Below are 27,949 nucleotides of genomic sequence, written 5' to 3' on the forward strand. Positions count from 1 at the left end.
ATAATATCTCTCTAGCCTCCATGTTTTGTACGCCAATATTAAATAGTAATGACCGCCAAGAGCGCTATCAGCAAATGGTTAGTCACACATCCACCAATCGCCGCCACTTATCTTATCGCATAATCGACGTCACCAATCGTATTCAACAAAGAAAAAGAAAGCATCAATAGCAAAACAAGATAGAATAGAAGCCTCGCACTTGGCACCAGACGCCGTCAAATTTACTCAATGTTAGCTCGTAAGGGAACGGGATATACCAGCCTAGCTTACTTACATGGCCGATGCCGTGATCTTAGTAACCAGTAGTTAAGTAGGACAGATCAGCCCGGTTGATTCTCGTGCTCATTAATTTTATTTATCTTCCTCCTTAGTCCTTTCTTCCACCTGTCAGGCCTACTGAACATACCGCGTAACTCTAACGTCAAGATCCGGTACCTGCGTCTTATCGTGAGTGCCACTAACAAGGTTCCCTAGTCCCGATCTGTGCGATAAGACTTACGTCTTTCCTCTTCGCGAACCTGTCCTGCACCCTTGCGCTTGCATCTCTCACAGCCTTCCATTTTGCAGTAAAGCGCTATCAATATGCCTGACGAATCTCCTATCGTCTCACACGGTCGTGGTGGTATGTACTACATTCTGGCTCGTCCGCTTCCCCGCGATGGAACCACCGGCTAATCTATCGCAATCGGCAGGCCAGGGAAATATCGGCCATGATCCTACGCAGTATGCAAACCCCATTCTAGTCTGGTTCCTGTTCCTGTTCCTGTATCTGTCCCGATCGCAAGCGTCAACCCAATAGACCCGCGCATTGCATACCCTACCTTTACCCCGCCACTCCACTCCACTCCGCACGAATACCACATGATCTCTCTCGGGTCGGTAGCTTACAATCAACCAGGTACATTGACGGCGAAATCGTCCGTGAAGGTGTCTACGGCGACCAAGGTGATGGCGCATACTCTGCCGGCGTAAGCACCTCCCCTCCCTCTCCACCTCCTACCCCACCATACGCACGAGCCTAGGCTTGGCTTAGTCGCTCTACCAAACACGCAATACCCACCCAATCATCATAGCTATGAAGACCTACTAACATTGATACAGCGCGGCGGCGCAGGAAACATCGGCTCCCCACGCGTGCGCCCAACCTCCAAAGTCCCCCACGACGCGGAGATGATCCCGGAACTGGCGGTTCGCAATTCCAGCGACGAGACGTTCCATGTTGGGGTATGCAGATCACTTTTTCCCCTCTATTCTCTTCTCTGTCACTATATATTCCAATTCAGGGATGCGCGGTTGGGTGGACTTCTTGCTAACTTTTATTGTAGCGCGGTGGCCAGGGCAATGTTCATCTCGACGAGGCGGCGAAGAAGGAGAAGGATAAGAAGCACGTTGCACACGAAGGGTTGGCGGATCGGTTGAAGAATAAGTTGTTGGGGAAGAAGTAGGTTCATACATTGCATGAGCTGCAAGGTGTGATCTACGGTGGATCCCATTGCGGGTGGTGGATGCCGGTGGGGATGATGTGAAGCTTGATTTGGTTTTAGTTTTGATTCCCATTCTTTATTTGATTTAGAGGTTATTTAGTTTCTGCGAGTTATAAGGGATAATCCATCGAAATGCTTACTCCATACCTACTCCGTATATGCTGAAGGTTGAGGTTAAGCTACTAATGAAGATTCGAGGTGCTATGAATTTTTGTGAGATTGAAACTCAGATCTGGTTGCTATACATAACATTTGAACATAAAACATATCCATGCCTCGCTGAGATCGGGTTCGCACAGATCAAATCAAACAAAGCAGCTGACCGCGCAAAAACAAAGATATCGTACGCGTAAAGAAATAATGAAAACACCTCGAGCATGAACCATAACCCATAGACTCTCACCCATGTATCATAACGACATTAAACATGACCCGAAGCAAATGGTCAAGAACGGAGATATCAAACTGTGCAGGGAAGTAAATGAGGAAAAGCAGAAAAGGACGAAAAAGAGAACTCAACGCCGATGGTGGATGGTGGTACATCTTCCAAGAGGAATTGCGGTTGCGTATGCATCAGTGAAGTGGAAGAGAACAAGTCGAATCAATCTAGTCTTTGCTGAATCGTCGCTTGAACCAGCTCTTCCGCTTATCATTCGCAGCCGTGGGCTTTTTAACAGCGTTCATACCACCCTGTGACGGGACGAAAGTAGAGCTCGCAGCTGGCGCAGGGGAGGGTCTGCCGTTGATGTTCTGGCCTTGGTATCCGTATTCGGCTGGGGAGCCATCTTGGCGTTGCTGTAACTGGTCCACGGAACTATTGAGAGAGCTGGGGTCAGTCGATTGACCATATGAATCGGTACCAGACGCTGATCCCGACATGGCAGTAACATTATCGTAAGAGCGCTGGTTTTGATATTGTGGGGCTCCATACTGATTACCGTTTCCATAGACGCCTTGATCCGTAGACTGACGCGTCGGGTATCGAGGTCGACGCTGCTGACCATTCTGGTTGTAGGGGTATGAGCTCTCCGGTGCCTGGCTCGAGCCTGCGTAGTCGATCACGCTGCCAGGGTGTGATTGGCCATTGCGACCGTACGGTTGGTTGTTCGATCCTGGTTCATCCCGATCAGCGGCCATTGGTGGATGCGCGAGTGCGACGGGCTTTGGTAACTCACCATAGTAGCTTGTTCGTCGGCTGAAGTCTCCCATTTGTGAGGCGGCATCTTCTGTTGGCGAGTAATCCTGGTCAGTCCGGAGTCCCAAGGTGGGAATAGAGCACAACGAACCTGTGCGGGCGTAGGAATCCCGGCGCTTGGTACCGTAGGTTCCATTTATGGCAGCCTCAAACGATCGAATGGTATCCAGGGGACGCTCAAAACGTGGACGGGTGGGGTTCGACCAGTCGGGATCGGCTATGAAGAACGCAGGGGTCAGTAAAAATGAGCGATTGACATGTCAAAAACATGGATGAAATCTCTCCGATAAGAGGATTTTGCCTTGGACAGGGAGACGAACTGATCGGGTCACCAAATTGATCCTTGTGCTGGGTTTCTCTCAATGAAGCCAAGTTGGACTTCTCCAGGGCCACCAAATCTGTATAGAGCATCAGTATGGCACGAATGCGACCGCGCAGGTCAAACCGCGCGTTGGGCACGATAAGGACATACTCGGCTGTAATTCGGTCATTGCGACCAATGGATCGGCTTTGGTGTGTAAATTGCGACGGGCTTTTTCCTCGGAGGATTCGGAGAGTTGACTCTTGTGACCGGAATTGCGAGAATTGTCGGATTTGACGCTGAATCCACGACTCCGTTGAGGAGCGTGGGTCGGTTGTTGGGGGCCTTCCATTTTATTTAGGGTCGGGGCACCGTTTCTTGTTTAGCGTCCGAGATTCAAGGCAACTGGGGGGTAAGCTGAAACAGGGTGTGATCTGCTCAAGCTACGGGCGTGGTGGAGCGCGCGATATGAAGGTGGAAACTGCCAAGACAGTACACAGGCCAGTTGAAGGGCCGGCGCGAGTTCGTTGCGCGCGAAAGAAGAACTAAAGCAAGCTTTTGCGACACTAGTGCCGTATGGGAGTTCGGTAGATAGGATTCGGGTTACCTGGCTGGGTGGAGAAAGGCAGTAGACGGTGAAGTGAGTTGGGGAGAAAGATCGGGAGTGGAGTTGCACCGTTATCGATGGAGGCGGGAATCTTGGGGAGTCACCAGCCTTAAATACAAAAGTGGAAGAGAGTTTTTTTCTATGGTTGACGACAGACGCCACGCAATGGAGGGTACAACGGAGCCGAAAGTATCTCGAGCCCGTGGCGCCTGGTGAAGCGGAGCCTAGTTGTTCGTCGAGGCCGCGCAAGCCCTTTTCTTTTTTCTTTTACTTGTGATATCTGGCTTGGAGTGGGTCAATTCGTGCATGCATCAACCATGACTGAAAAAGTAATTATAAATTAGACTCAGATACTCAATTTCACACAGACCTAGCTATCCAGCTAGGTTCACAGGACCTCCTAGTCGGCGCATATTTTTCATTTGTTTCCACACAGTACCTGACGTTCCGTGGTACACAGCCCGGGAGTCGCGTGCATGCGATTGGCGAGGTTCTTCCTTAGCGTCCCAGTGATGAAAAGACGCCAGGGACCGAGCTACCTGACTGAGAGGGGTTAGGCGTTTTTGCCGAGCAAATCTCGTTCTTTCTGATTTGATCTTTGCGGCTACAATTTGATCTATATCCACATTTATACATAATCCGCTTTAGCTCATTCATCATTTGACTTCCACCCCCAGCGATCACGGCTGGAAAAACTCAAAATTCCAGAACACACTCGAAATACTCAGAATCTGCTGATCTGTTTCACTTCGAGAGAATGTTGAAAATCTTGCTTGGAGCGTGATGCATGGGCTCCCGGCTTGTTCCAATTGGCTACGCGGATAAGGCTTTGTGCCTCGGTCCCACTTTCAGTCATGATTATTTTTAGATTCATGCCCATTTGTGCGTCTTTATATTTAATCTTATCCCCAGTGTAGCTTCTAGACTAATATACCAGACTAAGATACCACGGATGCGGATCAGCGAGAAGCAGACCGGATCACGGAATTGATCTTTGCCGAGATGCGTGACTGGCCCGACAAGACGAGACGATGGGAATTTTAATCAATAATCAAGTTTACATGGATACGTACGACTAACTGCATCCTATGGGGGATAGATCAGACCTTGCAAGTTGAGACTCTCCGCCAATCTCCACAGAATTGTTCACCAGAACAAATCAGATGAAATTTTGTCAATGGCGACAAACTGGACGGGATTTGTTGATCAGGCCCCACTGTTGATCATCAGGCATCCATATTCAAGCCACAGAGTCTATCTGCCGGTTATCAGAGGACAGTTGAAGTCATGATCGTCTGGAGTTGGAATCCCAATGAACTTGGACACAAAATACACCTGGACAATAATTCAAGAATTCTGGCTGTCACACAATGTTGGCAGCTGAAATTACAAGATTTTTGGTTCTGGTATGGAAGTACACGAACGCAATGACAAATAAACTACCGCGCCAAGCAAAAGGGACCACCTGGGCTGATGGTTTCGTAATCTTATTTGAGATTAAAGTGAGTTTATATTAAGCATTATTCGGTGGCTATGCATTCACGGGTAGACGTAATATGCATTCGAGATTTTATATAACGAAACTTCCGAGTAAGGACACCTTGGATGAAAAGATATATTTTGACGAGCCACCCGAACTGAGGAAGATCTTATATATGTTTCACTTCAAACCTCGGGGCTTTCTTTTGACTTTGAAACGCAGAACTCCAAGATATATATACAGTAGTAGAAACTCTCGACTGGATAGTATGAGCATTGCCCAACCATATATATGTTCCAACGTTGGTTACCTAGTACTGAGTTATTGTTATTCCACCCAAGGTTATCCATGTTTTGTTGTTGTTGCATTTATCAAAGTCCAAGGAGGCAAGGCAGATTTCCCCAGAGATCTCCCATGGGGTATAGGGACGTGCTAAGCAATGGAATTGTGTACAAATTGTGCAACCGTAGAACCAGATCAAGCCAAGCGGCCGATTTTGACCAGTTGATGAGGCGCGTTCCTGACATATGGAACGGATCACATGTGGGTTCACATGTGGGCAAGATCCCCGGGCCTATATATATCCATTGAGGTGGACTTTCTAAGGGTATATGCCGTTCCAAGCTATACATACATGGGAGCTCATGTTCAATGGTCACTTCCGAGGTTCAGATGAGACTGATTAGCCAGGGTCGAAATCCACAGAAATCATGTCACACAGGCGCCTGAGATACACAGGCAACTTTGTAACGTCATGGTCAGCCCTACAATCTACATACTGCCGAGGTCCCGGTCTAGACCACTACAAGTGGGCATAATCAGTCGCAATGGGTGGATATATTTTGGTTCCTAAAGACATGCCATGGTGGAGTAGCCAAAGCAGGCAAGACTGCAATTCTTCTAACACCAAGACGAGGCCCACGAGGAAAGATATCGAACTCGATTGACCGGTCTGTTGAAAATGGTATGGAATTTGGTGTGTATGAGTCAGATACACAGTGGGAGAGTGACGCCGCATGACCAGACAGATATCATGCATGCGCCAGTGCCAGTAAAAACAAGGAGAAATCACAGAGACGCCCCCAATTCCTTTTTGAGGGAATGACAAGAAGCATCTCTTTCCCGGCTGGGAACCGACACAAGTGAAACGGAAAAAAGGTAATTTTTTGATTCATAGGGCTTTGGATATGGGCCCTGTCTTCTCCCACGAATAGAACGTTATCAAACCGCCAACTCCATCACCTCATATCAACAACATCGGCTCGTTCCGTCGACGTTTCCTTGCCTGACCGACCGTCTGCGCGAAGAAAGGGAATCGCCACTAGATACAGGTTTTGCCGTTTAGATGTTGGAGGGGTAGAGCATGACGCGGACGGTGGCACCGAAGGTCTTGGGGGGAGGTTGTTGCGGAACTTGGCGCGCACAACACCGGAGTTGCCTGGGACATCGTTAGAATTTCCACTTTAGAGGATACCTGAAGATTTGTAACGTACCGTGAGGGCGGGTGACCTTGCCCCAGATCACCCGGATGTTGGAGCCACGGACCTCACGCTTGGCCCGGTAGACGAAAGCGACCTTCTTGCCAAGGTAGAACTGAGCAGCCTTGGAGTCCTCGACACCCTCAATCTTAACCAAGCTGTATAACACAATCAGATTCCATTCTTCCATTCGATCATTTCGTTGTGCGTGGGGGGTATGTACCTGGTGTTGGGGTTGGTGGTGTGCTTGGCGCGCTGGTAGCTCAGGTGGCGACCCCTAAAAAAAATTCCGTATTAATCTTCCATTCATATCGTGTGTCGTTTGTGTGCAATGCGTGTGGTGAATATTGGGTGGTAAGTGTTGTGTGGTCGCAGTGTTCCAAGTCCATCCGAATTCCATATTCCTTGCTGATCGAACCACTTTCGAACTGGTGCATGCATGTCTAACGTGATGGCGAAAAGGTGATTAACTTACTTAACGTAAACTAGAAAGAGAAAAGGGGTTAGCATAACATGTTCATTTGGATCGGATCGCCGTCCATCTTGATGCGCTCGGTTGTTGAAGGGGTTCTTCGAGACAGATAACGGAGTTCATAGGGGCGCACTCACGGCGGTGACCTTGTTCCGAAGGCATGTTGACGGCTTTTTCTCTGAGCAGCGGGCGAGGAGGAGAAGTCGAAGAAATGACCCGCAAGAGATCAGAAGTCGTTGCCGGTTGTCGTGGATGTCGTCGCTTCGATAGAGTCGAGCGCACAATCAATTTGCAAGGTGTGGTGGCTGACTTTCGCCCTAGTCCCAATTAGGATCTTAGCGACAGGGTAAGCGAGATCCCGTGACTCCACACACTAGGCTAGAGCTGGATCCATGGATTCCTCAGGAACCCACGCAACATCAGTATCTCCGAGCTCCGTGGCTACGCTTGATCACATCAGCAAATCTACCAGATATCACATGACCTTCATCTTATCACCTGACTCCAGATCCTACCTGATCCCACTTGATCTCATCAGAGCATCCCACCGCTTTACAGCTATTCTGCCATCGGGCTACAGTAGTCCGGCCCGGCTTGTCCAAGTCGGGGCTGGATGCATATCGCTGACAAACTTCACCATGACGACACTATACGTTAACCTAGTTTTGAGCTCCAGGGCCGGTGGGAGACGGTTAATAAGATGATTCTTTCGGCTTATGAAAAAAGTTGACAAGCAAATTAGTTGATTTTATGTGTCAATTCCAGTGCATTGGTGTTCACCTCATCTATAGTAACGGATATCATTACTCCGGCGTGCCACAGACCGAAAGCACTGATTGGGAAAACCAGAACCATCCCCCATTTTGCCCCACCATTCTAGCTGGTAGATTCTCATCTTTCGTGCGAGTCTCTCATTACGGTAAGATGGTTGTCATAAAACGGTACCCCTTGTACCGAATTTGGCTCTTATACATCCCAGGCTAGGGCCACGGTTAATATGCTCCGAATCCGGCGTTCACTGGACCGAGCGTAGATCGGGTCGATGCCCCGGAGTTACTGCGACTCACGGGAAAATAGAATCCGTCTGGTATGAGAGATGACAAATGCGCCGATCTCCCTCACTCCACGATTTGGGTCACCGGGGAGCTTATCAGGATACCGTACGTTTACTTTCTTTACCAGGTATGAAATACATTACTGTAGAAAGAAATGCAAGGAATATAATCAAAGATTTTAAATCAACGAGGCAAATGCTGTATAATCATTTTTGACGGCAATTGATCAAAAATCCGTGATTAATAAACTCTGTGGAGCTATGATACACTCCAGGGTTCCCTGCAACATTCCATACACTTGTCTGATAGGGTGGTTTCTGTGTACCAACCTTAGAGTCGCAGCCACAAGAACGAAAAAAAAATCTCCACTGATGAGTGCATCGCTGACCGCATCATTCTGTGATAGCCACTTTTCAGATTACATGTATCATAGGCTTCCGCCATGATCAGGGCCACGTACTCCACCATGAATTCAGGCTGTTTGGAACCGTGTCCAACGGTGGGAAATCAGTAACTAAAAATCACGTCACCGTATGTATGGCTTATCAGATGACCGGTCTCTTTCCTTTTTTTCCATGCAGTCTTGGCTTCTAGAAAATCCATTTGGATTAGATTCATGAAGGATACTATGGTTGTACATAGCTTTCAGCCCCCAGTAAGCTCGGTGCAGCTTGAAGTTTGCAGGGTCGAGGTAACAAGAGGAAAGAAGGTTAAGAAGTAGAGGAGAATTGGGGTCGTGTCATCTTTTATGTAGTCCCAAAAAGTATAGGGTTAATGGCCGGCGAGACGGAGCCGGAGTTAAGGTATCTGCAATATAGCCTCGCTAGGAGGTAATCTCATGAACCTACTGCTTATATAGGCAAAAGGAGGGCGAAAGCACCGTCTTAGCCCCGAAGTCCATGACCAAAGCAGTAATGTTAATACCTGCAGGTCATTGAAACATAAAATACCCAAACACTCAAAACCGCCCCACCGAAAGCTCATGGTCGACGCATTGAAAAGTACCTGCTCCGCCGGAACCTGTTGGATCTGTTCCCTCCCAACAACTTTCCAATTTTAATTTTCCTCCTTTCCATACCACTCTCTGTGTCGTTATTTCCTTCCCTTTGATTCATTTTACTTATACCCAGTTGTGTTGTGTGGAAAGATGGCCAGTTCGATCAACCAGACCGATGAGCGCCAGAGTGCTGGGTGAGTGCCGCTCCTGACTCTGACATCACCTTTCCCCCTCTCTCTCCGGCAGCGGAAGCGTGCCGGCTACACCTCAACCTCACCCCTACCCAAGAATTGTCGCTCTCTGAACGAGCGCACGCTGCTATCTTCTCTCGACTTTTTTTTCTTTGCTTTTCTTGCTTTGTTCGCTTCTCAACCAGATCGCCTCGTCTCACTCCAATCTCACCCCCGCTTAAACCCCTCCACCGGCTGTTATCCACTGCAAATTTTGCGCTCGTCAAGCTGGATCGTTTCCGACTGACAATGGCTTCCCAACGCAGCACCATCGAATTGAAAGATGACACCATTATTGTGGTGCTCGGTGCCTCGGGCGATCTCGCAAAAAAGAAGACGGTTTGTGTCTCTTCGAAACCCCCAGCTTGGGTGACTCAGGACTAACTCGGTTGACAGTTCCCCGCACTATTCGGTCTCGTATGTGCTCGATAAGCAGAAATTCGCCAATTTCGGAGCTCAACTAACGTACTTAATCTTAGTTCCGCAACAAGTTCCTCCCCAAGGATATTAAAATCGTCGGATATGCGCGGACAAAGATGGACCACGAAGAATACCTGAAGCGCGTGCGCTCGTACATCAAGATTCCCACAAAGGAGATTGAGGAGCAATTAGATCAGTTCTGCAAGCTGTGCACCTACGTTTCTGGCCAGTACGACCAGGATGATTCGTTCATCGAGCTTAACAAGCACCTCGAGGAGGTTGAGAAGGGCCGACAGAGCAAGGAGCAGAACCGTGTCTTCTACATGGCTCTGCCCCCCAGTGTCTTCACTACCGTTTCCGAGCAATTGAAGCGCAACTGCTACCCCAAGACTGGTCTTGCCCGCATCATTGTGAGTTTTGAGAGATTGCTTTTTTACCGAGGCACAGGTTAGCCCAGCTTGGCAGTAGGTGCTAATACCCCACTCTCACTATAGGTCGAGAAGCCCTTCGGTAAGGATCTGCAGAGCTCGCGCGACCTCCAGAAGGCCCTGGAGCCTAACTGGAAGGAGGAGGAGATCTTCCGTATCGACCACTACCTGGGTAAGGAGATGGTCAAGAACATTCTCATCCTGCGGTTCGGAAACGAGTTCTTCAACGCTACATGGAACCGTCACCACATCGACAATGTTCAGGTATGTGCCGAGATGGAAGAAACCTTGTTCAATTAGGAATTTACACTAATCCCTTCACAGATCACATTTAAGGAGCCTTTCGGAACCGAAGGCCGTGGAGGTTACTTCGACGAGTTCGGCATCATCCGTGATGTTATGCAGAACCGTATGTCACCATGAGTCTTGATGCCAACACTATGATACTAACAAATTTCAGACCTCTTGCAGGTTCTCACTCTCCTTGCCATGGAGCGCCCCATTTCCTTCTCCTCCGAGGACATCCGTGACGAGAAGGTCCGCGTCCTCCGTGCCATGGATGCTATTGAGCCTAAGAACGTCATTATTGGCCAGTACGGCCGCTCTCTCGACGGCAGCAAGCCCGGATACCTGGAGGACGACACTGTGCCCAAGGAGTCGCGTTGCCCAACCTTCTGTGCCATGGTTGCCTATATTAAGAACGAGCGTTGGGACGGTGTTCCCTTCATCCTGAAGGCCGGTAAAGGTATGTATCGACTTGCAGATGCCCACCCTATCAGCAAAAGTACTGATCCCTCTCTAGCCCTTAACGAGCAGAAGACCGAGGTCCGCATTCAGTTCAAGGATGTCACTTCCGGCATCTTCAAGGATATTCCTCGTAACGAGCTTGTCATCCGTGTCCAGCCCAACGAGTCCGTCTACATTAAGATGAACTCCAAGCTGCCCGGTCTGTCCATGCAGACAGTAGTGACCGAGCTGGACTTGACCTACCGCCGCCGCTTCTCTGACCTCAAGATTCCTGAGGCCTACGAGTCCTTGATCTTGGACGCCTTCAAGGGTGACCACTCTAACTTTGTTCGTGACGATGAGCTGGATGCCAGCTGGCGCATGTTCACCCCGCTCCTGCACTACCTGGATGACAACAAGGAGATCATTCCCATGGAGTACCCATACGGTATGTTTGAAGAATCAGTTAATCATCGACACCATTTGCTAATAATTGACCTCTAGGCTCTCGCGGTCCTGCCGTCCTTGACGACTTCACTGCTTCCTATGGCTATAAGTTCAGTGATGCCGCTGGTTACCAGTGGCCGGTGACCAACACCACCCCCAACCGTCTGTAGATGGTGGTTAATGTAGCAGTTTACGACGATACGGGTGGGCTATGAAGACGAACAAAATCCAATTATTTGATTTCCCCTCACTTCTGTTAGCTGGCCGGCCGGGCTGGCGGGAGTCGCATCGTGATCTTGGGTTACCAAGCTCCATGATGCTAGAAATGGAGGCTCAGCAATGAAACAAAGTTACGCAAACATCTCGAAGCTTTTTTATGTATTTCCTGCTATCGTTATCTAAGGTGTTTGCATGTAATCTCGGGATAAAGACCTTGAATTTTTCTCTGATACTTCGTACTCCGGTGCTTCCGCTATCTCCTTTCCTCGTCATAACATGGGTATAACTTATCCACTCAATCTCCAAGCCCCGGCAAGTCCACGCAATTTTGTTCTATAAATGGCTCCATTACTCAGCAAATGCGCCAATCACGTATCTCCATTATTCGTCAAGCTACAAACACCTGCAAAACTACAACTTTAATAACGAACAAGCCATGCTATAGAGCTGATCACCGCTGGCTCTAACCAACAAGCAATATACAATACCTCGGTTTGTCACCTGTCATGATACCCAAAACGGTAATCAGTTGTCGCAAGCCCCTGGCGGGTCTAGCTGGCGCGATAAGACCGGGGGCCCGCATAAGCAGCGCTCAGGCCAAGTCCTTTTTTCTCCTGCCGCTTCGCTTGCGCCCCAGGAAATACGAAACACTCGCCAGAACCCAATTCCTACCTTTCACCTCCGTACATCCCAATTGAACACCTCATTCGCATATTCACCTAATCCTTCTACATCCATAACGCCTCCGGATCCGGGAACACCACGCAACAACCCAGCCCAACCCGCGCGAAGTTACCTCCCCCTCGGCAGCCTCAACAAGTCTCGTGCCTGCACCACAAGCCAGTAATTGAAACCGCATCGGAGACACACGAAATATATCGGTCAATCATACCGCATAGAAGATAGGCAAACCGAGTTCCACATCGAAACCTACGGCGCTCCGCGTACAGTTCCGTCAATCCACTACCCGCATCGGGCACGCCAACGCGCCAACCAGTCCTAATCCAAATCCCCGGACTTTTTCGCCTAATATACTCGGTCAGGCTACATTGAAAGCTGCGCACTCGACGCCGCGCCACAAACTGTATACTTCGCACTACGATCGGATTGGGTCCGTCCCGCGCAGGAGCTGAGCACATGCTAGTGCGCGCATAGGAAGATGCCGCAGGCTGCACGATGGGCGGGGACTCCCTTCATCAAGGGAAAGTCAGAGTCGACGCGTATGATGCTGTTGACGTTCAGCTTGGTGGGATTACAGTACGTTTTCGGCCCTGCGATTTGAGTTTTGGTTTAGGAGATCGGTCTGTGAATTTGGTGTTATGATCTGTGGCTGACTGGGTTTATGACAGGTTTACTTGGGGTACTGAAATGACCTGTAAGTAAAGACGAGGCCCAGATCGAATATCCCGTGACTGAATGGGGCTTGGACTAATGCGCCTGTTACTTTAGATTGCACGCCCTACCTTCTTCAACTCGGTTTGACAAAGTCGAAAACATCGTTGGTGTGGATTGCTGGGCCGCTCTCTGGATTGATTATTCAACCTCTCATTGGTGTCATTGCGGATCGGTCACGGTCGAAATGGGGCCGACGGAGACCTTTTATGGTATTTGGGTCTTTTGTGGTGGCGTTTTGTCTCATTGTGCTGGGATGGACAGCAGAAATTGTGGGGTTATTTGTTACGGATCCCGAAAAGGTATTTACGCTATGCGACAGATTAAATTGTGGGGCTTAAGACTAATTGGTTTGATTGCAGGCTAAGAATGTTACTATCGCGCTAGCGGTTTCAAGTATCTATGCTGTGGATTTCTCTATCAACGTTGGTCAGTATTTGCAGACCTGATTTGAGGCCACCGCTAATCCGCTCTCAGTACAAGCATGTTGCCGCAGTCTTATTGTGGATACATTACCGATTCCATTGCAACAAGCTGGATCTGCCTGGGGTATGTTTCGATCTTGTTATATGGACTCGGGTTGGGTGCTAACGCTCTATAGCGGGCCGGATGTGTGCTATTGGACAACTAATTAGTTATGTGATCGGCTCAATTAACACTGTCAGCATTTTTGGAAGTCTCTTTGGAGATACGCAGTTCAAGCAGATGACCGTTATAGCCGCAATTTCGTTAATCGCTGCTGTAGCGGTGACTTCATATTCGGTGAAAGAGCGTGTTCTGATTTCCGCGAGGTAAGATGCCTCTCCATGCTGAAGTATTGCAGCACTAACATCTGTTAACTAGGGATTCTGAAGGGTCAGTTGGTGCAATCCAAGTGATCTCGCAGCTTTATCAGACCACAATGGAACTGCCACCGCGCATCCAGGCCATCTGTTGGGCCCAATTCTGGGCTTGGATCGGTATGTTGCAAAATTGCAAGTTACGATGTTCCTTGCTAACAAAATCAGGATGGTTCCCTTTCCTCTTCTATAGTACCACCTGGGTAGGCGAGACCTACTTCCGGTACGAAGTACCAAAAGATGAAATTACCAAGTCGACCGATATGCTTGGCGAAGTTGGTCGTGTGGGCAGTCTCTCACTCGTCGTCTTCTCATCCATCACCTTCATCAGCTCTGTCCTACTCCCATTCTGCGTACAGTCCCCGGACAGCAAACGCTCTCGCTTCACCCCCCGCCCCCCACCAGGCATGGCCGCCGTACTTAAAACCTTCACCGCAGTCCGACCAGATCTTCAAACTGCCTGGTTCATTTCCCAGATCATGTTCGCCGTAACAATGATCTTCGCTCCACTAGCCCACTCCCGCGCCTTCGCCACCACTCTGGTCGCAGTATGCGGTATCCCCTGGGCAATCAGCGCCTGGGCCCCTTTCGCATTCATGGGCGTTGAAATCAACAAACTAACCATGAATGGTGCCAGCGCACCAGGCATCGCAGCATCGTCCACCCGCGCCGGCGTGACGATGATCACATCAGCCAGTCTACGTGCCAACGCAGCAGATACCGAGTTGGAAGTCCTTCGACTAAACCACCGAGATACGGACAGTGACACTGACGAAGAAGATCCTTCCTCTTTACACTCGAATATCCCGTCAACGGGCGAGTTAACGGGTATCTACCTTGGTGTACTGAATGTGTACACTACACTCCCCCAATTCGTTGGCACATTCATCAGCTGGATTGTCTTTACTATCCTTGAGCCTAGCGCAACGGAGACTCCAAAGGATGGCGATGCGTCCGATACTCAATGGATGAATTTGGACAAAGACAAGCCTAATGCGATCTCTATTTGTCTTTTTATTGGGGCGTTGAGTGCGCTTGTTGCTGCTGAGGCAACGAGACGGTTACGATACGTGTCATAAGCCCTACAGTGTAATAATAGATGCGTGGACATGACATAATTCTGAGTATGTATGAGATACAAAGAAAAACAAAAACAGCTTTATACCCGCCCATCAATCCTGTCAATTTGAGCCTGTCATATACATAATAAAATCTTGAATGCTGCTTATTGATCATCAACTTTAAACTGAATTAGTATTTAAGGAAGGCCTGGGCCGGGGTGACCGATTTACGTCGAAGATGGCGCACTTTGAGGTGTTTCCCGGGCATGTTGGGAGAGGTTATGGTCTATGGATCATTGTGGAAGTATCCGTGCATATGAGACCTACCTAGACAATCAGTACCGACTGTAATTATAAATGACTATCCATTTTTCAGCAGCGCATTTGGTCTCAATACTGCAAGATTTTAAGGTTGATCTCGCAACAATTGGTCAAGCAACGCCAAAATATATATTAAAACCTTAACACACTTGGGACTTTACAATAAGCACCCACCAAGTCTTCAAACCTTGGGAAATAACCTTGGCAAATAGGATATCCAAAACCTAGAACAAACCCCTGATGTCTGCACTAACCCTAAACCACTAAACAATCGACCACAAGCACATGTTGATTGATAATCAACGATCCGCAGGGAAAAGTGGGGCAGTGACGAAATAATGAAAGGTAGAACTTCTTCACGAGCTTAAATTCAGTCCCTACCCCCTCTCAAGCTTAAAACCTAACTCCTCAATCCTCAATCTCTAAAAAAATCGCAATAAGATCAATTATGGCTCCCAACGTCCTCGTCGTTCTTACCTCCCACGACCAGATCCCTGGCGTCGGTCCTACGGGTTGGTATTTGGTATGTGCAGCTACCCCGCCATAGCTCCGACTACGTCAACAGCTTAACAAAACCACCACAAATCGAATTGAATGCTGATTTTTATTTCTTTAAGCCTGAGTTCGCTCACCCCTGGGAAGTCCTGCACAAGAAGACTTCTTTGACTATCGCCTCCCCTAAGGGTGGAAAGGCCCCACTTGACCAGGGCTCCGTGAAGATGTTCGAGTCGGACCCTGTTTCTAAGTCTTTCCTTGATAACCAGGAGGCGCTCTGGACCAACACCGAGAAGCTGGCTGATATGGTTCCTCGCGCTGGCGAGTTTGATGCTATTTTCTATGTTGGTGGACATGGCCGTAAGTACCACACCGCTCATTCAATCCACATCAATCTACATTCATGATGCAAAGGAAAAGTTACAATGGCATGCAACTAATCCATGTCTGAACAGCCATGTTCGACCTCACAACCGACCCCACCTCCATCAAGCTCATCGAGACTTTCGCCGCGGCCAAGAAGCCCGTTGCTGCTGTCTGCCACGGACCCTGCGTCTTCCTCAACACTAAGAATTCCTCCGGCGAGCCTCTTATTAAAGGTGCCGAGGTGACTGGATTCTCCAACTTGGAGGAGGACCAGGTGCAGCTTTCTTCTGCCATGCCTTTCATGCTCGAGACTGAGTTGCAGGCTAAGGGTGGTAAGTATGTTAAGGCTGATGAGCCTTGGGGAGTTAAGGTTGTCACTGATAAGACCAATGGAATTGGTGGTGTTTTGATTACTGGTCAGAACCCTGCTTCTGCTACTGGGGTTGGTGAGGCTATTCTCAAGGCTTTGGGAGTTTAAATTAATATATGATTCCCTCTGCCACTTGGCGTGCCTGATACGTCCCAAGTTCCCCAGCAAACATATCACTCTTATATCAAACCCATATTATATCCATCATATTCTGCGCTTATCAAAGTAAACGAACTGTACGACCCACTTTCAATGGGAAGAAAGAAGAGAACAAGGTAGTAAGCGACCTGAGCATAGGAAAAGGAAGAAAATTTGTTTAGTTACCCACAGGGGGAAAGAAAGTGTCTAATAGAAAGTAATCGGCCAACGAAGAGTTCAACTCTAAGCTGGGATCAAGGCTAGGTCACTATCAATTTGTCTGTTGTTCCATTGATCTTCCAGGAGCACTATGCCTTTAGCCTCTCAGAGTTAGATGCTGTCTTCACTGCGACATGCGTGGGAAGCTTACTCGCGATGACCATATCTATCGTTCAAGCCAACTTGGCGTCGCGCCGCAAAGGGTGGAACTCAGTTCCGGAACAGAGACTATACTTCAGTTGTCTGCAAAGCACCCTGCTTCCAATTGGGCTCTTCCTCTTTGGATGGACATCGCAATTCTACGTTCATTGGATTGTGCCGGCTATTGCTGTGGCTATCTCGACTATGGGTATCCTCTCCATAAATTTTTCAATCACCTTGCTGATACCTATCACCGTTACGCCGGTTCGGCACTTGCTGCGCAAAGCTTCTGTCGGAACATGATGGGTGGGGTATCTCCCCTGGTTTCTAAGCAACTTTTCACGTATTTGAGATTTAGCCCAGCTGCAAGTTTCTTAGGTGGTATTGGGGTGGCCTTGACGCTAGTCTCTTGGTTACTTGTATTCTGTGGACCTAAGATTCGACGTGCTAGCAAGTTTGCCAGTGAAGTGATGGATTAAGATGACGTTCCAATTGTGCGCGAGATCTGCGAAATCTAGACAGGTTTTTCTATCTGGACATGGAATGATAATTCATGACATCCAGGTGGAAGATAAGTTCAAGTCAATAACATCTGGATTGACTAAGAACAAACTAAATTTTAAGACTAGATAATATTGGACTTTAACAGAACAAAGCGATTCGTAGGTATTGAAGAGCAATCTGAATCAGCTTGGGGAATTCAGTAGCGAAAGGGGAATAGAGCAAAACAAAAGGGCAGATCGGATCAGCCCAGGGGAATAAAGGTGACAAAGTTAAAGGAAATAGGAAATAGAAACCAGATATCTGTCCAGCCGTATCGGGTCTGGAATATGAGGGTAGGGGCAAGAGAACTAAAACAGGTAAATCACAGCCAAAAGATCCCGTCAGGCGTATCGTATCGCAGAATTTCTCGTCGGACTTGTCCGCTTTGGAACCGTGAGATGGGAGGGACATGAATCTTACAGTCGTGAGACGTGGTCGGATAAGATAGCAGACATAAAGAACAGACGGAAGTCTAGTCGAGAGGGACGCGAATGACGAGCAAAGAGACAATCAGACACTAGGTCTGGCCCCTGGCGAAGGTGGAAGGTAGGTTGAATGTAAAGGTGACAGAAATGAACAGTCTCTATTAGAGTAGGGCTCAATTTATCGGGCGGCTTCCATGTCGCCGGTGAGTTCGGCGACACGGGCCTTGATGCGGGCGACACGGGATTCGATGGCTGGGTAAGAAGGTCAGTAGGGAAACTAGATGATAGAATCACAGCAAAACTTACTCTCTTCACCACTGGTGTCTCCCTCGTCTGTGCGCTCCGATTGGCTGGTGCGAGTATCGGGCTCCTCAGTCGGGAAAGCAGTCCGCTGGGCAGCGTTCTCGCGAATCTGCTTCCACCGGTCCTCGGATGCGTTCAGGGGGCTGACAGCCTCGATCTTCTCCTCGTGACCATTGGTCGGGGTCTGGGGAAGTTCAGGATCAGCTGCCTTGTTGGGAGTGACGGGATCATCATCCTCGGGAAGGAATGCGGGCTGCTCAACCAGAGGACCCTGGTCGAATTTGGAGAACTCCTGGTCAGCTGCATCGCGCTCGTTGGTGTCGACACGGGACAAAGCGTCGTATTCAATAGCGCGGCGGGTCTGGGGCGGGCTACCGGAGCCGACAACCTGAGCCTGCTGCTTAGCCACGGGCTCGGGCTGCTGAGGTGTAGAGGGCTTAATGGGCTCCGCAGCAGGGGCTTCTGTCACAGCAGACTGTTGACCGGCAACGGGCTTCTTCTTGAGGACAGCTTTAGGGGGAGACTCCTTGACAGGGGCCTCCTGGGCAGCCTTGGCCTTGGCCTCGAGAGCGGCACGAGCAGCTGCCACGGCCGAGCTAGTGTCACTGACACCGACCTTCACAGGGGGCAAGTCAGTCTTCTTCTTGCTAACAAACATGCTCTTGAAGCCACCAGTGTTACCGGCCTTCTTCTTGAGCTTCTTGCTTTCATCGGCGGCAGCCTGGGTCTCAGACTCGGCGCTCTGCTCAGCAACAACAGCCTGCGAATCCTTGTCATTATCCTTGTTCTCCTCAGGAAAGGTCACGGCTTTAGCCAAAGACTTCTTAGCAGGCTCAGGCGAGGGTGGAAGCGGGGTGGCCACGGCAGCGGTATCCTTGGGAGGCGGCGGGGGTCCAGATTTCGATGTGCTGGGTGGAAGAGGAGCTGAAGGTGTCTTGGGCTTATCTTCCATTTGCTCGGGGATCTGCTCCTCAGCTTCCCCAGACACGGTACCGGTTCCGGCGCGGCTGTTGTTAAGATAGGCAGCACGGAAAGTGTTCTTATCGTAGTTGCTGGCCCACTTCATGGCCGATGAAGCCTCGTTCACAATGCCCGGCTGAAGAGTCAGGACTGAGTTAGTCTTGGTCGAGTAAGCGTCAGAACGCGATTGACGCCCGGCATCCTTTGCCTCGGCCTCTTGCTCACGGTTCTTTTTCTGTAGAGCTGCAGCCGCGGCCTGAATTCGCTTGTGCTGATCAGGACCAATGCTAGTCTTGCTCTGTGGGGCTTGGTTGTTGGCCCGCTTGTAGGAGTCCTCCACCGAGTCCACCTTCCTAGCGGAAGACTTTCGGCGACCGAGCTTATTTCCCTTCCGACTGCCGAAGCTGAAGAAACTTTTCTTCTCAACGATTTGTGCGCCTGCCTCCGGTTCAGGGGCAGCACCCTTGATCTGCTCCTCGAGAATCAGCCATTTGGTTTCCCGAATGACCGTCTCAAGAAGGGCACAGCGACCAAACACTGCCTTACGCGAAGACGGCTCATCACCAGACAGACTGGTGATCCAGACCCACCAAAACGAGTCATCTAAATCCAAAGTGGTGATGCTGGCCAGCTCAGCTGGCTCGAGGGCTGGTTCGGGGGCCAAAGCGCGCCTGTGCGATTGAGAGCTCTGGCCACGAGTAGCCGCGATCGGGGGTAGGACCTTGTCTGGCGGCAAGAGGAGACCAACCGGGGCCTTCAGTGGGCTATCATCCGAGAAGCCGGACGACATAAAGTCTGCCCAAGATGGGGTAGTGGGTCGTCCCAGATCACCACCCTGCGACCGAGGCGCAGTATTAATGCTAGCGGCAGGATCAGCCTTTGGGGCCGGAGCCTGCTTCTCCTCATCCTCGTCCGACTCAATGGAACCGCCAAATCCAATGTCCTCAAAACGAGACCATGACGCATCCCGCAAGCTGGTTGACTGCTTCGAGCTCGAAACACTCGACTCATTAGTTGATGAAATACATCTCAACACACGTAGACACTCGTCGGTCAGAGCTTTGATCGGATCCTCGAAGTTGGCAAATTCCTGCAAGTGCCAGTGGTCGTCGCGGTATTCGAAGTTCTTTGCGCGGCGCAACAAAGAAAAAGGTGTGGGAGAAACCGTATCAACAATCATGACAACCTTAGTGGTTGTCACTTGTAGGAGTGTCGGCGTCTCTGGGGGGTATTCGGTGGCCTCGACGAGCGATTGGAGGGAGATAGGTAGCGAAGAAATACCAGTCACACCACGAGGCATTTCGGGGGTAAGCGAGCGTAAGTAGGCAAAGAACAAGTGGCTTGTTGCATCGGCGGCACTATATCAACCAAAGTCAGGTTTATCCAAAAAGTAGAGTGATGGCGTTCATACGCAGCCCAGTTTTTATAGGAGGCTTCAAAGCCTTTTCCAGTATCATGATGCTCAAAAGCCCACCATCCAGCGTAACGAGACAGCTTGCGGCCACCAAGACCATTTGATTTGCCATGCGCCGCGATCGATGCGAGAAGGTCGAAGAAATCGAAGATAATTTTGGCGCGAGCATCAGTGTCGACGCTGATAGGAATGAAAGTCGCAAAAGCATCGCGGGCCCAATCCGAATCTATGGGATTTTTAGCGGATTTGTTACCCACCAAATTGTAGTTGATGCACGTACCTTGTTCGCCAACCTTAAACAGCTCATAAGCTTCCCAAGTAACGACACCGCCAGGCAATCTGCTCCAACACCATTTCAAAACACTGCAAAGAACCTGCGCCGTGAGTTAGTGACCGCCCTGCTGCTATCCCCAGGATACAGTTCTTACCATCGGCTCATTGAGCCGCAGCTCCTGCATCAAGGCATCTCCGCTGACCGGGGCACCCTGCTCAAAGGACTGATTGAAGTAATTTCGGATGAATGTACGGGCCGCACTAGGGTCGGAACTGGGACGGAAGGGGAGGAGCAGGAATGGGGTGTCGAGAGCTAAATTGAACGAATGATCAGCAATCCGAAGTATGCGCGTGGCAGCCGTGACACCACCACATGGTTGAAATAAAAATGTCGACCCACCTCGCGCCTTCAATTCCTGTGCACAGCCTCGAATGAGGTCTTGAACTTCCTCGGGGGCGACCTCTGTCCGCTGCCAGGCGTCGGTCCATTTTGGCTTCGCGGGGACCGTGTTCGCGGTGGTAGCTGGTTTAGCCTGCTTCTTCGTCGCGGTGGAGTCTTTGCTCCGGAAGACGCGAGAAAAGAACGGCATTTCGAAGATTCACGCGACCGCTTGGAGGAAGCTCGAAGGGAGGTGTGCTCGGGCACGCGTGTCGGGTAGCTCCGTTAATTTTTTTTTCTTGATCTGCGTCAACAAATAAACATTAGCGGGGGCATTTCAAAAGGGAACTGCAGAAGACCGACAGGTAATTCAACGATTGGAAGAAGTGAAGAGAAGAAATTAAGAGATAAACCCAGCCGGGATGTCCTGCAGCCCCGGGACAGGCTTTAGGCAAAAAAAAAAAAAAAAAAAAAGAAGGTAACGATCTCCTTAGGACGGAGTCTGTGCTCTCTCTGCTGGAGAGTAGGTCAGGGCAAAAGTGATCAACCAGTGAATCGAGATCAAAAGGAGAGAATAGCGAAGGAAATATGGATCATTGACGAGAAACGTCAAGACGCGAGATGTTGGTGACTTCAGGGGTAAAAACGGGATTGAATCACACTAACCGTTGGGTCTCGACCGCCCCCCTCTTTGTTGGGTTTTGGCAGTGTTTTGGTCCCTGTTTTTTTAGCTTTTTAGCTTTTTGATTCGTATAAGAAATTATCCTGGAAGAATAAGAAACTGCCTGCGAACCAAAGAAGGAATAAAGCGAAGACGAGTACAATGTGCGACCTATACACATGTGAAGCCTAAAACAATGTGCGGAGTGGATGATACCGATGGCGATCATCATCTCCAAAATTGACTTTCAGGATCCAGGGTTTAGGGGGTGTTTCATTGTTGTCTACGGAGTACGAAGTGCAGTAATTGGAATTGTTGATGGCGACGAAGCTATCATATGTACCAATGACCTGTAGCCATCTACTCGGTACTATATGGGTCAAATGGAGAGAATCAGATTGTACAGGTCTATTGGTGAAGCGGGAACCAATCACAAGGTTGAACCCCAAATTTGGCTGGATTGCTTTGTCATTGGATCTTGGCTTTCAAGGCTAGAAATAGTAATGGCTAATCTATAACTACCAATCTATATATTTTTATCTATATGCATCTATGCACTAATACTAAATGTTTTTATGATCCTACCCGCAGTACTACTGGGTATGAATGGAAGGTGGAACGTGGGAAACATTTAAGTTTCAGAACGGGCCACTGAATATCTTCCGGTTTATACTTCTTATGCTTAGACATTCAACGGCAAGATTTCAACCTGGGTCGGGAGCTTAGGCCAAGCCCCATGTGGCCCCAGTGATATCAGAACCGATTCAGCACTGACATTCTCCTGCTGGATATAGTTTTTTTAGGCGCGAAACCCTGATCGGGTGCTGTGTCGACCAATCACCGGGGCATCACGGGGTCCACTGTGATGGACATACATGAGTTACATAAGCCAGTTATTAATAGCCCCTCAGCCTCAGGCCAACACATGGCTTACCTCATCCCCTCCTTTCCTTTTTCTTTCCCTCGATAATGAATGATTCTATCTTTAGAATCAACCTTTCTGCATCGTCAATCAGCCCCCCCCATCAAGCTGGTACTCCACGGTCTCGCATCCGTGGTTCCCTTTGAACCCTTTTATCCCCACCATACTTCATTCCTTCCTTTGTTTCCGTTTCAACGGTTATCTACCACGAGTCTTAGACATTGCCCTCGAACATTCTGAAACCTGCATCGCGCAATACTTCACACACAGCTCTGCTACATGTCCATGTTGCGCTGTGGCATATAGACCTTTATTCTCGAGTAATTTTTGAGTCGCCTGTGCTGGTTGTAAAACTTGCCGTCCCCGACGAGGCGACTCCTTTTCCTATTCTATCACGCGCGTTTGGGGAATAGATCAAAATGGGTCGCAGAAAGATCGAGATCAAAGCCATCAAGGATGATCGCAATCGCTCAGTGTAAGCCGAGGATGCGTTATTATGTCTGATAAATGCTAATGTCTGTCGCAGCACATTTCTGAAGCGAAAGGGTGGCCTGTTCAAGAAGGCGCATGAGTTGGCTGTTCTTTGTTCCGTCGACGTCGCGGTCATTATCTTTGGGCATAATAAGAAGCTTTATGAATACTCCTCATGCGACATGCACGAGGCCCTCGGGCGGTACCAATATGTACGTGATACCCTCATGAATCAGTGGCAAGAGGCAATTGCTAACCGGTGTTACAGTTCGGTGGCCCACATGAGCACAAAGGCCCAGATGATTTCTCCGGCAAGCGCGACGATGACGACGAGGAAGACGAGGACCATACACCGGCTCCTGAGGATATGCAAATTCAACAAACTCACACGGCCGTTCCCCCTCATCTCCAGCAGCCCGGTTTCCAACATGTCAACCATGCGCCCTCTGCGTCTCCTCCCATTCCGAACGGTCTCCCGACGCGACATGGCACCCCGAATTCCCAAATCTCCCGCCCCTCGTCTAGAAATACCCAGAATACACATGTTCGTCGCGTTAGCTCAAACCTCGGCCCCCATCACGGTACGCCGCCGCCACCCGCGGCGCAGAATGGCTATTATATGGCCAATCCGTCTATGTACAACCCGAACGTCCACTCTGCCATGAACCAGCCACGCCCCGCCCAGTACGCTCAGTATGCTCATCCTCCAGGACCTCAAGGAACACCACCTCAAGGAATGCCTCACCCACACGGTCTACCTCAGCAAATGCCTCAGCAACATTTCCAGCACGCACATGCCGTTGCCTCACAGCAGATGGGAATGCCACCTGGATCACATGCGCCGGTACAGCAAGTCACGCAGGCCTATATGACGGATCAGGGGCGGGGCTCAATGCCTCCATCTTTTGCACCTGAAACCCAGAAGCGCAACATGCCCGAAATCCCCGAGCGTCCAGATAATCCGTCGGGTGGCCTGAAGCCGGATAGCCAATCACCGCCGCAGCCGAAATTTTTGTCCAAGTCTCGCAGCATTTTCACGCCCATTGACGACGGAGGATCCGTGCTAGCCCGGCATTTCGGAGCGGGTCCATCGATGTACGAATCACCCCGTGTGAACCAGAATATCAAGCCTGATACGTCACATGAGGCCTCAGGCCCTAAGCCAGAGTCTGGGAATGCTGTTTCAGAGCCTCCGCGTACACAGTCCATCTCCTCATCAGTTTCGGATATCAAGCCTATTCAGCGAATGAACAGTGGCCAGCTCCCTTCCAAACGTCCGCAATTGAAGGTTCAGATCCCAGATGAATGCTCTGATCGGGGTAGTGCAACGGCCGACTCCTCTTCACGAGATTCTGCTGGCAATAAAACAACACCTGCTCGAGGAAATGGCGATAACCCCACGCCGGGTGGTGTGGTCCTGCCGCCGCCTTCACCTTCGGCCGGGGCAATTCTCAGTGCGGGCGCCCAAGGCCCGCCGAACCCGTTCGCTCGTCCGCCACCACCAGTGACCCAGCCACACAACAACGCATTTGGCAATTCTATAAACAATGGCAATAACTCAAATAACATCGAGACGCCAATCTCCGCTCTTCCAAGTCGCTTTGTCTCGGATGCCCTCCTCCCGTCACCGTCCAGTTTCTTCCCGGAATGGGGTTTTGGCCGTTCGGGACCAGACTCAAGCCTTCTGCCTAGTCCCCTCAACTTCCCGACGCCCGCATTGCAAAGTGGACCAAGCTTTGCAAGGGAAGATGAACAGGACAAGAAGCGCAAGAGTCCAGACAGCGGGTCACAAGACGATGGCGCGAGTAAAAAACCAAAAACCTAGGGAACCCATTACTTCCTTTCAGCTCACCTCCCTTTACCCTATCCGATAACCATCTTCCTTACTCCGATATCCCGGTCGATATCATTTCCTCCCATCGTACACCTCTTTCATTCTTTCTTGATTCCATTTTTTCCTGATTTGGTTTGAGTCCAGGATCTTTATGCTCTTATACCCCGGCTTTATACCTCTTCTTTTCCAGTGCTACTCCATTTCTCATATTCTTTCTTTGATGGTTTCTGTTTCATGATTTTGATTCGATATATCTCATTTCTCTCATTGATTATTTACTGAAATTTCTCCGCCTATGAACCTTCCTGTTATGAATTTGTCTTCGTCGTGCTCGGTCGTCGGAAGTCGGCGTTTATCTGTTTCGCGTGCGTACGGATGATGTATATACAATTTGATCAGGATAGCAATGAATGTTCATCCAAAAACAGCTTATACCGGTGGACGTAGTTTGTATGACAAGCAAAGCTCCAAGGGCCCATTTCCCCACCCAATTGACCACATGGGCATCTAGAGTCTCCCAACAATTCCAAAATGAAAGTGTAACCCTAGAGGCCCTGTCCTTGCAATCACCGAATCAAATGCAGATCCCAACCATCTGTTTTCAACACCGAACTGGTCCTCGGCGATTGAAGGTGGGGGGTACGGATCAAACCCCGAACGCCGAGGACCATGAAGTATAAAACGTCGTCATTAACGAGTGAACCCCCGCTTCTCTTCTGCATCTTTGATTCCCACAAGGTACTCGCCAAACAACCTTAATTACTTTACTTCTTTACTACTATACAAAATGACTCTCACTGGTAGCTGCATGTGTGATGCTATCCACTACACCGCTGAAGGTTTGTGACCATGTGCAATCTACCATCACTAGGGTAAATAACTAACTAGACTCTTTGCAGTGGACAAGTACACCGCTGCCCTTTGCCACTGCACCGATTGCCAGAAGGTACCTTCAAACACAATTTCATGATTGAAATACTATACAAACACTATTCTAACAAACATAGTGGTCCGGAGGCGCATTCACCTCTAACGCCGTCGTTCCCCGCAGCAGTCTCAAAGTGACAAAGGGTGAGTCCAAATACCATAAATCCCCTCAATTCATCAACTCAGCAGTTACGCACACCCAAAGATCCCCGAACACTCTAACTCGACGTCTACAGGAACCCCAAACTCTTATGACGCCATCGGTGACAGCGGAAAAATCAACAAGCACTTCTTCTGCTCAAACTGCGGCTCAAGCCTCTATACCGAGCTAGAGATCATGCCAGAAATGACCTGCATTAAGGCTGGTGGTCTGGATAACAAGGAGGCCCACATGAACGGCAAGATTGACGTTGAGTTTTATGTTAAGGATCGGCCTAGTTATCTTGCTGCTGTTGAGGGTGCGAAACAGGAGCCCATGCTTGGCTAGATATCGAAGAGTTTATTGTATAAAATTCCAAGGAATTTGAGTTGGCAGGGAATTGGGGTTGTTCGGAGTAGCTTGATGGTCCGGTGTTTGATTGTGGGGTTCTGCAGTGATAAGATTGTGGATTGCGGATTGCAATGTGGGGGTGGGGTGAGTGGATCAAAGGCCGGATTTAGTCACTTGGTTGATAACGATAGCCAAAGGAATTGATATCAGATTCTATGAATAGACCCTGGTCAGCCATAATGCATGCTTCAAACATTGATTTTCATGTAGCTGTCATTAATATTTCGTCAAATCCGACCTGTCGCAAACGATCGCCTTCATTCACCGGCTTAGACCTCAGATGCTGCCGACTATCACCGACCAAAGACAAAAGAACGAGCGGAGAGTAACCCTTTCTCATCGAGTCTGTCCAAATATCTCCCGATACAGGTGATTTCCGCCTTATACCCGACTTCATCCATTTTGAATATTTGATACGCCACCTTGAGCGGGAAGAAGGTAGACGATGGACCAAAGAGTTCCATCTCATCTTGTAACAGGTAATCCATGCTCAAATGAATTTGTCTTGCGAGTACTACCATAAGCAGATCATTCTCAGCGAGACTTAAATGCAGCCGTCCTGGAGATAATGATTCTTTTGGCGATTCACGGGGGAGATAAGTGGATAGCCGCTTCATCTCGGCCATGTAGATGATTTTCAAAGCCCATAGATATGTAAATGCATTTGCCAGGGTGATGTTGGGATACCAGAAAGGGAGGGGTGCATATTTGGCATCGCCATGAGGCCAATAGGGTGGACACCCGTCAGCGCACAGTACTGTTTCAAAATTATCCAGGCGTGAAGCAAAGTTAATGAATATATCCAGTATTTGTTCAATACGATCAGGATGGCTGCTGATTTCCGGATTTTCAACCACCATATCAGCCTGATGCAGCAATGAAGGAAGCATGACAGCCTCATTAAGAAGCTGCTGCATAAGCGAAGGATCGAATCTAGAGAACGGTGTATCAATCCAAGCTGGTAAAGCTAGAAAGACTGGTTGGCGTTGTTGAATGGCTTGCATTGTCTGAAAATAATAATTAGTACAAGTATAATATCGTGTGAGTCAAGGGTACGTAAGAGGCACAAACCAGAAGAGGACGGAACCCAGCGAAAAGTTTATGACCGAATCCCTCTTTACATGCATCGGGCCCATAGGCTTGAAATAATAGTCCAGCAGCCTTGATATGCTCCGCTATAGCCGCAGCCGAATCTGGAATCATCATCTTGGAAAGTCAGCACCTGCAGATACTGGCCCTTAGCCTAAACACTTACCTCCGCCAAGGCGAGACACATGACCGTCGGTATTAATTCAAATTTCACACTATTACCATCCACACCGAAACTTTTCCGGAGTGTATGGATAGCTTCGTGGTAGGTATTGGAGTAATCTTTGTTTGCCATGTTTGGCCGCGATAGTATTGAA

General features: G+C 49.3%; 10 protein-coding genes across 10 annotated transcripts; 6 read left to right on the forward strand and 4 right to left on the reverse strand.

Moving 5' to 3' along the window:
• Window positions 1-582: 582 nt before the first annotated feature.
• N7503_006938 (DUF3602 domain-containing protein) lies at window positions 583-1,445 on the forward strand (the record flags this gene model as incomplete). Its single annotated transcript, XM_057066485.1, has 5 exons — window positions 583-622; window positions 693-723; window positions 899-968; window positions 1,102-1,224; window positions 1,326-1,445. The coding sequence occupies 5 exons, from the start codon at window positions 583-585 to the stop codon at window positions 1,443-1,445; spliced, it is 384 nt and encodes a 127-aa protein (XP_056920166.1).
• A 645-nt stretch (window positions 1,446-2,090) lies between these two features.
• On the reverse strand, window positions 2,091-3,332 carry N7503_006939 (DUF2406 domain-containing protein; the record flags this gene model as incomplete). The annotated part of the gene is made up of 5 exons (XM_057066486.1): window positions 2,091-2,596; window positions 2,660-2,710; window positions 2,771-2,896; window positions 3,000-3,077; window positions 3,152-3,332. 5 exons carry the CDS (start codon window positions 3,330-3,332, stop codon window positions 2,091-2,093), a joined length of 942 nt encoding a protein of 313 aa, XP_056920167.1.
• A 2,973-nt stretch (window positions 3,333-6,305) lies between these two features.
• On the reverse strand, window positions 6,306-7,179 carry N7503_006940 (60S ribosomal eL33 domain-containing protein; the record flags this gene model as incomplete). The annotated part of the gene is made up of 5 exons (XM_057066487.1): window positions 6,306-6,505; window positions 6,561-6,703; window positions 6,769-6,822; window positions 7,021-7,030; window positions 7,155-7,179. The coding sequence occupies 5 exons, from the start codon at window positions 7,177-7,179 to the stop codon at window positions 6,306-6,308; spliced, it is 432 nt and encodes a 143-aa protein (XP_056920168.1).
• Window positions 7,180-9,062: 1,883 nt separating this feature from the next.
• N7503_006941 (glucose-6-phosphate dehydrogenase) lies at window positions 9,063-11,716 on the forward strand. Its single transcript, XM_057066488.1, has 9 exons — window positions 9,063-9,263; window positions 9,566-9,638; window positions 9,696-9,716; window positions 9,779-10,129; window positions 10,214-10,411; window positions 10,472-10,556; window positions 10,608-10,892; window positions 10,950-11,321; window positions 11,378-11,716. Exons 1-9 carry the CDS (start codon window positions 9,220-9,222, stop codon window positions 11,488-11,490), a joined length of 1,542 nt encoding a protein of 513 aa, XP_056920169.1. The 5' UTR covers window positions 9,063-9,219; the 3' UTR covers window positions 11,491-11,716.
• A 982-nt stretch (window positions 11,717-12,698) lies between these two features.
• Window positions 12,699-14,849, forward strand: N7503_006942 (putative sucrose transporter; the record flags this gene model as incomplete). Its single annotated transcript, XM_057066489.1, has 8 exons — window positions 12,699-12,796; window positions 12,889-12,914; window positions 12,989-13,233; window positions 13,294-13,360; window positions 13,409-13,480; window positions 13,533-13,722; window positions 13,775-13,890; window positions 13,939-14,849. 8 exons carry the CDS (start codon window positions 12,699-12,701, stop codon window positions 14,847-14,849), a joined length of 1,725 nt encoding a protein of 574 aa, XP_056920170.1.
• Window positions 14,850-15,600: 751 nt separating this feature from the next.
• Window positions 15,601-16,491, forward strand: N7503_006943 (ThiJ/PfpI family protein; the record flags this gene model as incomplete). Its single annotated transcript, XM_057066490.1, has 3 exons — window positions 15,601-15,675; window positions 15,770-16,007; window positions 16,103-16,491. The coding sequence occupies 3 exons, from the start codon at window positions 15,601-15,603 to the stop codon at window positions 16,489-16,491; spliced, it is 702 nt and encodes a 233-aa protein (XP_056920171.1).
• A 1,536-nt stretch (window positions 16,492-18,027) lies between these two features.
• N7503_006944 (DUF1708 domain-containing protein) lies at window positions 18,028-21,389 on the reverse strand (the record flags this gene model as incomplete). The annotated part of the gene is made up of 6 exons (XM_057066491.1): window positions 18,028-18,101; window positions 18,156-20,470; window positions 20,524-20,752; window positions 20,807-20,900; window positions 20,955-21,112; window positions 21,200-21,389. 6 exons carry the CDS (start codon window positions 21,387-21,389, stop codon window positions 18,028-18,030), a joined length of 3,060 nt encoding a protein of 1,019 aa, XP_056920172.1.
• Window positions 21,390-23,180: 1,791 nt separating this feature from the next.
• On the forward strand, window positions 23,181-25,057 carry rlmA (SRF-type transcription factor RlmA; the record flags this gene model as incomplete). Its single annotated transcript, XM_057066492.1, has 3 exons — window positions 23,181-23,236; window positions 23,288-23,444; window positions 23,501-25,057. 3 exons carry the CDS (start codon window positions 23,181-23,183, stop codon window positions 25,055-25,057), a joined length of 1,770 nt encoding a protein of 589 aa, XP_056920173.1.
• A 796-nt stretch (window positions 25,058-25,853) lies between these two features.
• On the forward strand, window positions 25,854-26,480 carry N7503_006946 (GFA family protein; the record flags this gene model as incomplete). The annotated part of the gene is made up of 4 exons (XM_057066493.1): window positions 25,854-25,905; window positions 25,966-26,012; window positions 26,074-26,137; window positions 26,230-26,480. 4 exons carry the CDS (start codon window positions 25,854-25,856, stop codon window positions 26,478-26,480), a joined length of 414 nt encoding a protein of 137 aa, XP_056920174.1.
• A 356-nt stretch (window positions 26,481-26,836) lies between these two features.
• N7503_006947 (uncharacterized protein) lies at window positions 26,837-27,927 on the reverse strand (the record flags this gene model as incomplete). Its single annotated transcript, XM_057066494.1, has 3 exons — window positions 26,837-27,550; window positions 27,615-27,749; window positions 27,799-27,927. The coding sequence occupies 3 exons, from the start codon at window positions 27,925-27,927 to the stop codon at window positions 26,837-26,839; spliced, it is 978 nt and encodes a 325-aa protein (XP_056920175.1).
• Window positions 27,928-27,949: the final 22 nt, after the last annotated feature.

The sequence above is a fragment of the Penicillium pulvis genome (genome assembly GCF_028828015.1).
Source record: "Penicillium pulvis strain IBT 33274 chromosome Unknown contig_5_segment0_segment0, whole genome shotgun sequence".
Classification (NCBI taxonomy): Eukaryota; Fungi; Ascomycota; class Eurotiomycetes; order Eurotiales; family Aspergillaceae; genus Penicillium; species Penicillium pulvis.

Bases quoted from the DNA above. Each gene is read 5' to 3' on its own strand.
- N7503_006941 (XM_057066488.1), top strand. From the start codon at position 9,220: ATGGCCAGTTCGATCAACCAGACCGATGAGCGCCAGAGTGCTGG. The intron at 10,130-10,213 runs GTGAGTTTTGAG...CTCTCACTATAG, and splicing joins CTGGTCTTGCCCGCATCATT to GTCGAGAAGCCCTTCGGTAA. The intron at 11,322-11,377 runs GTATGTTTGAAG...ATTGACCTCTAG, and splicing joins TCCCATGGAGTACCCATACG to GCTCTCGCGGTCCTGCCGTC.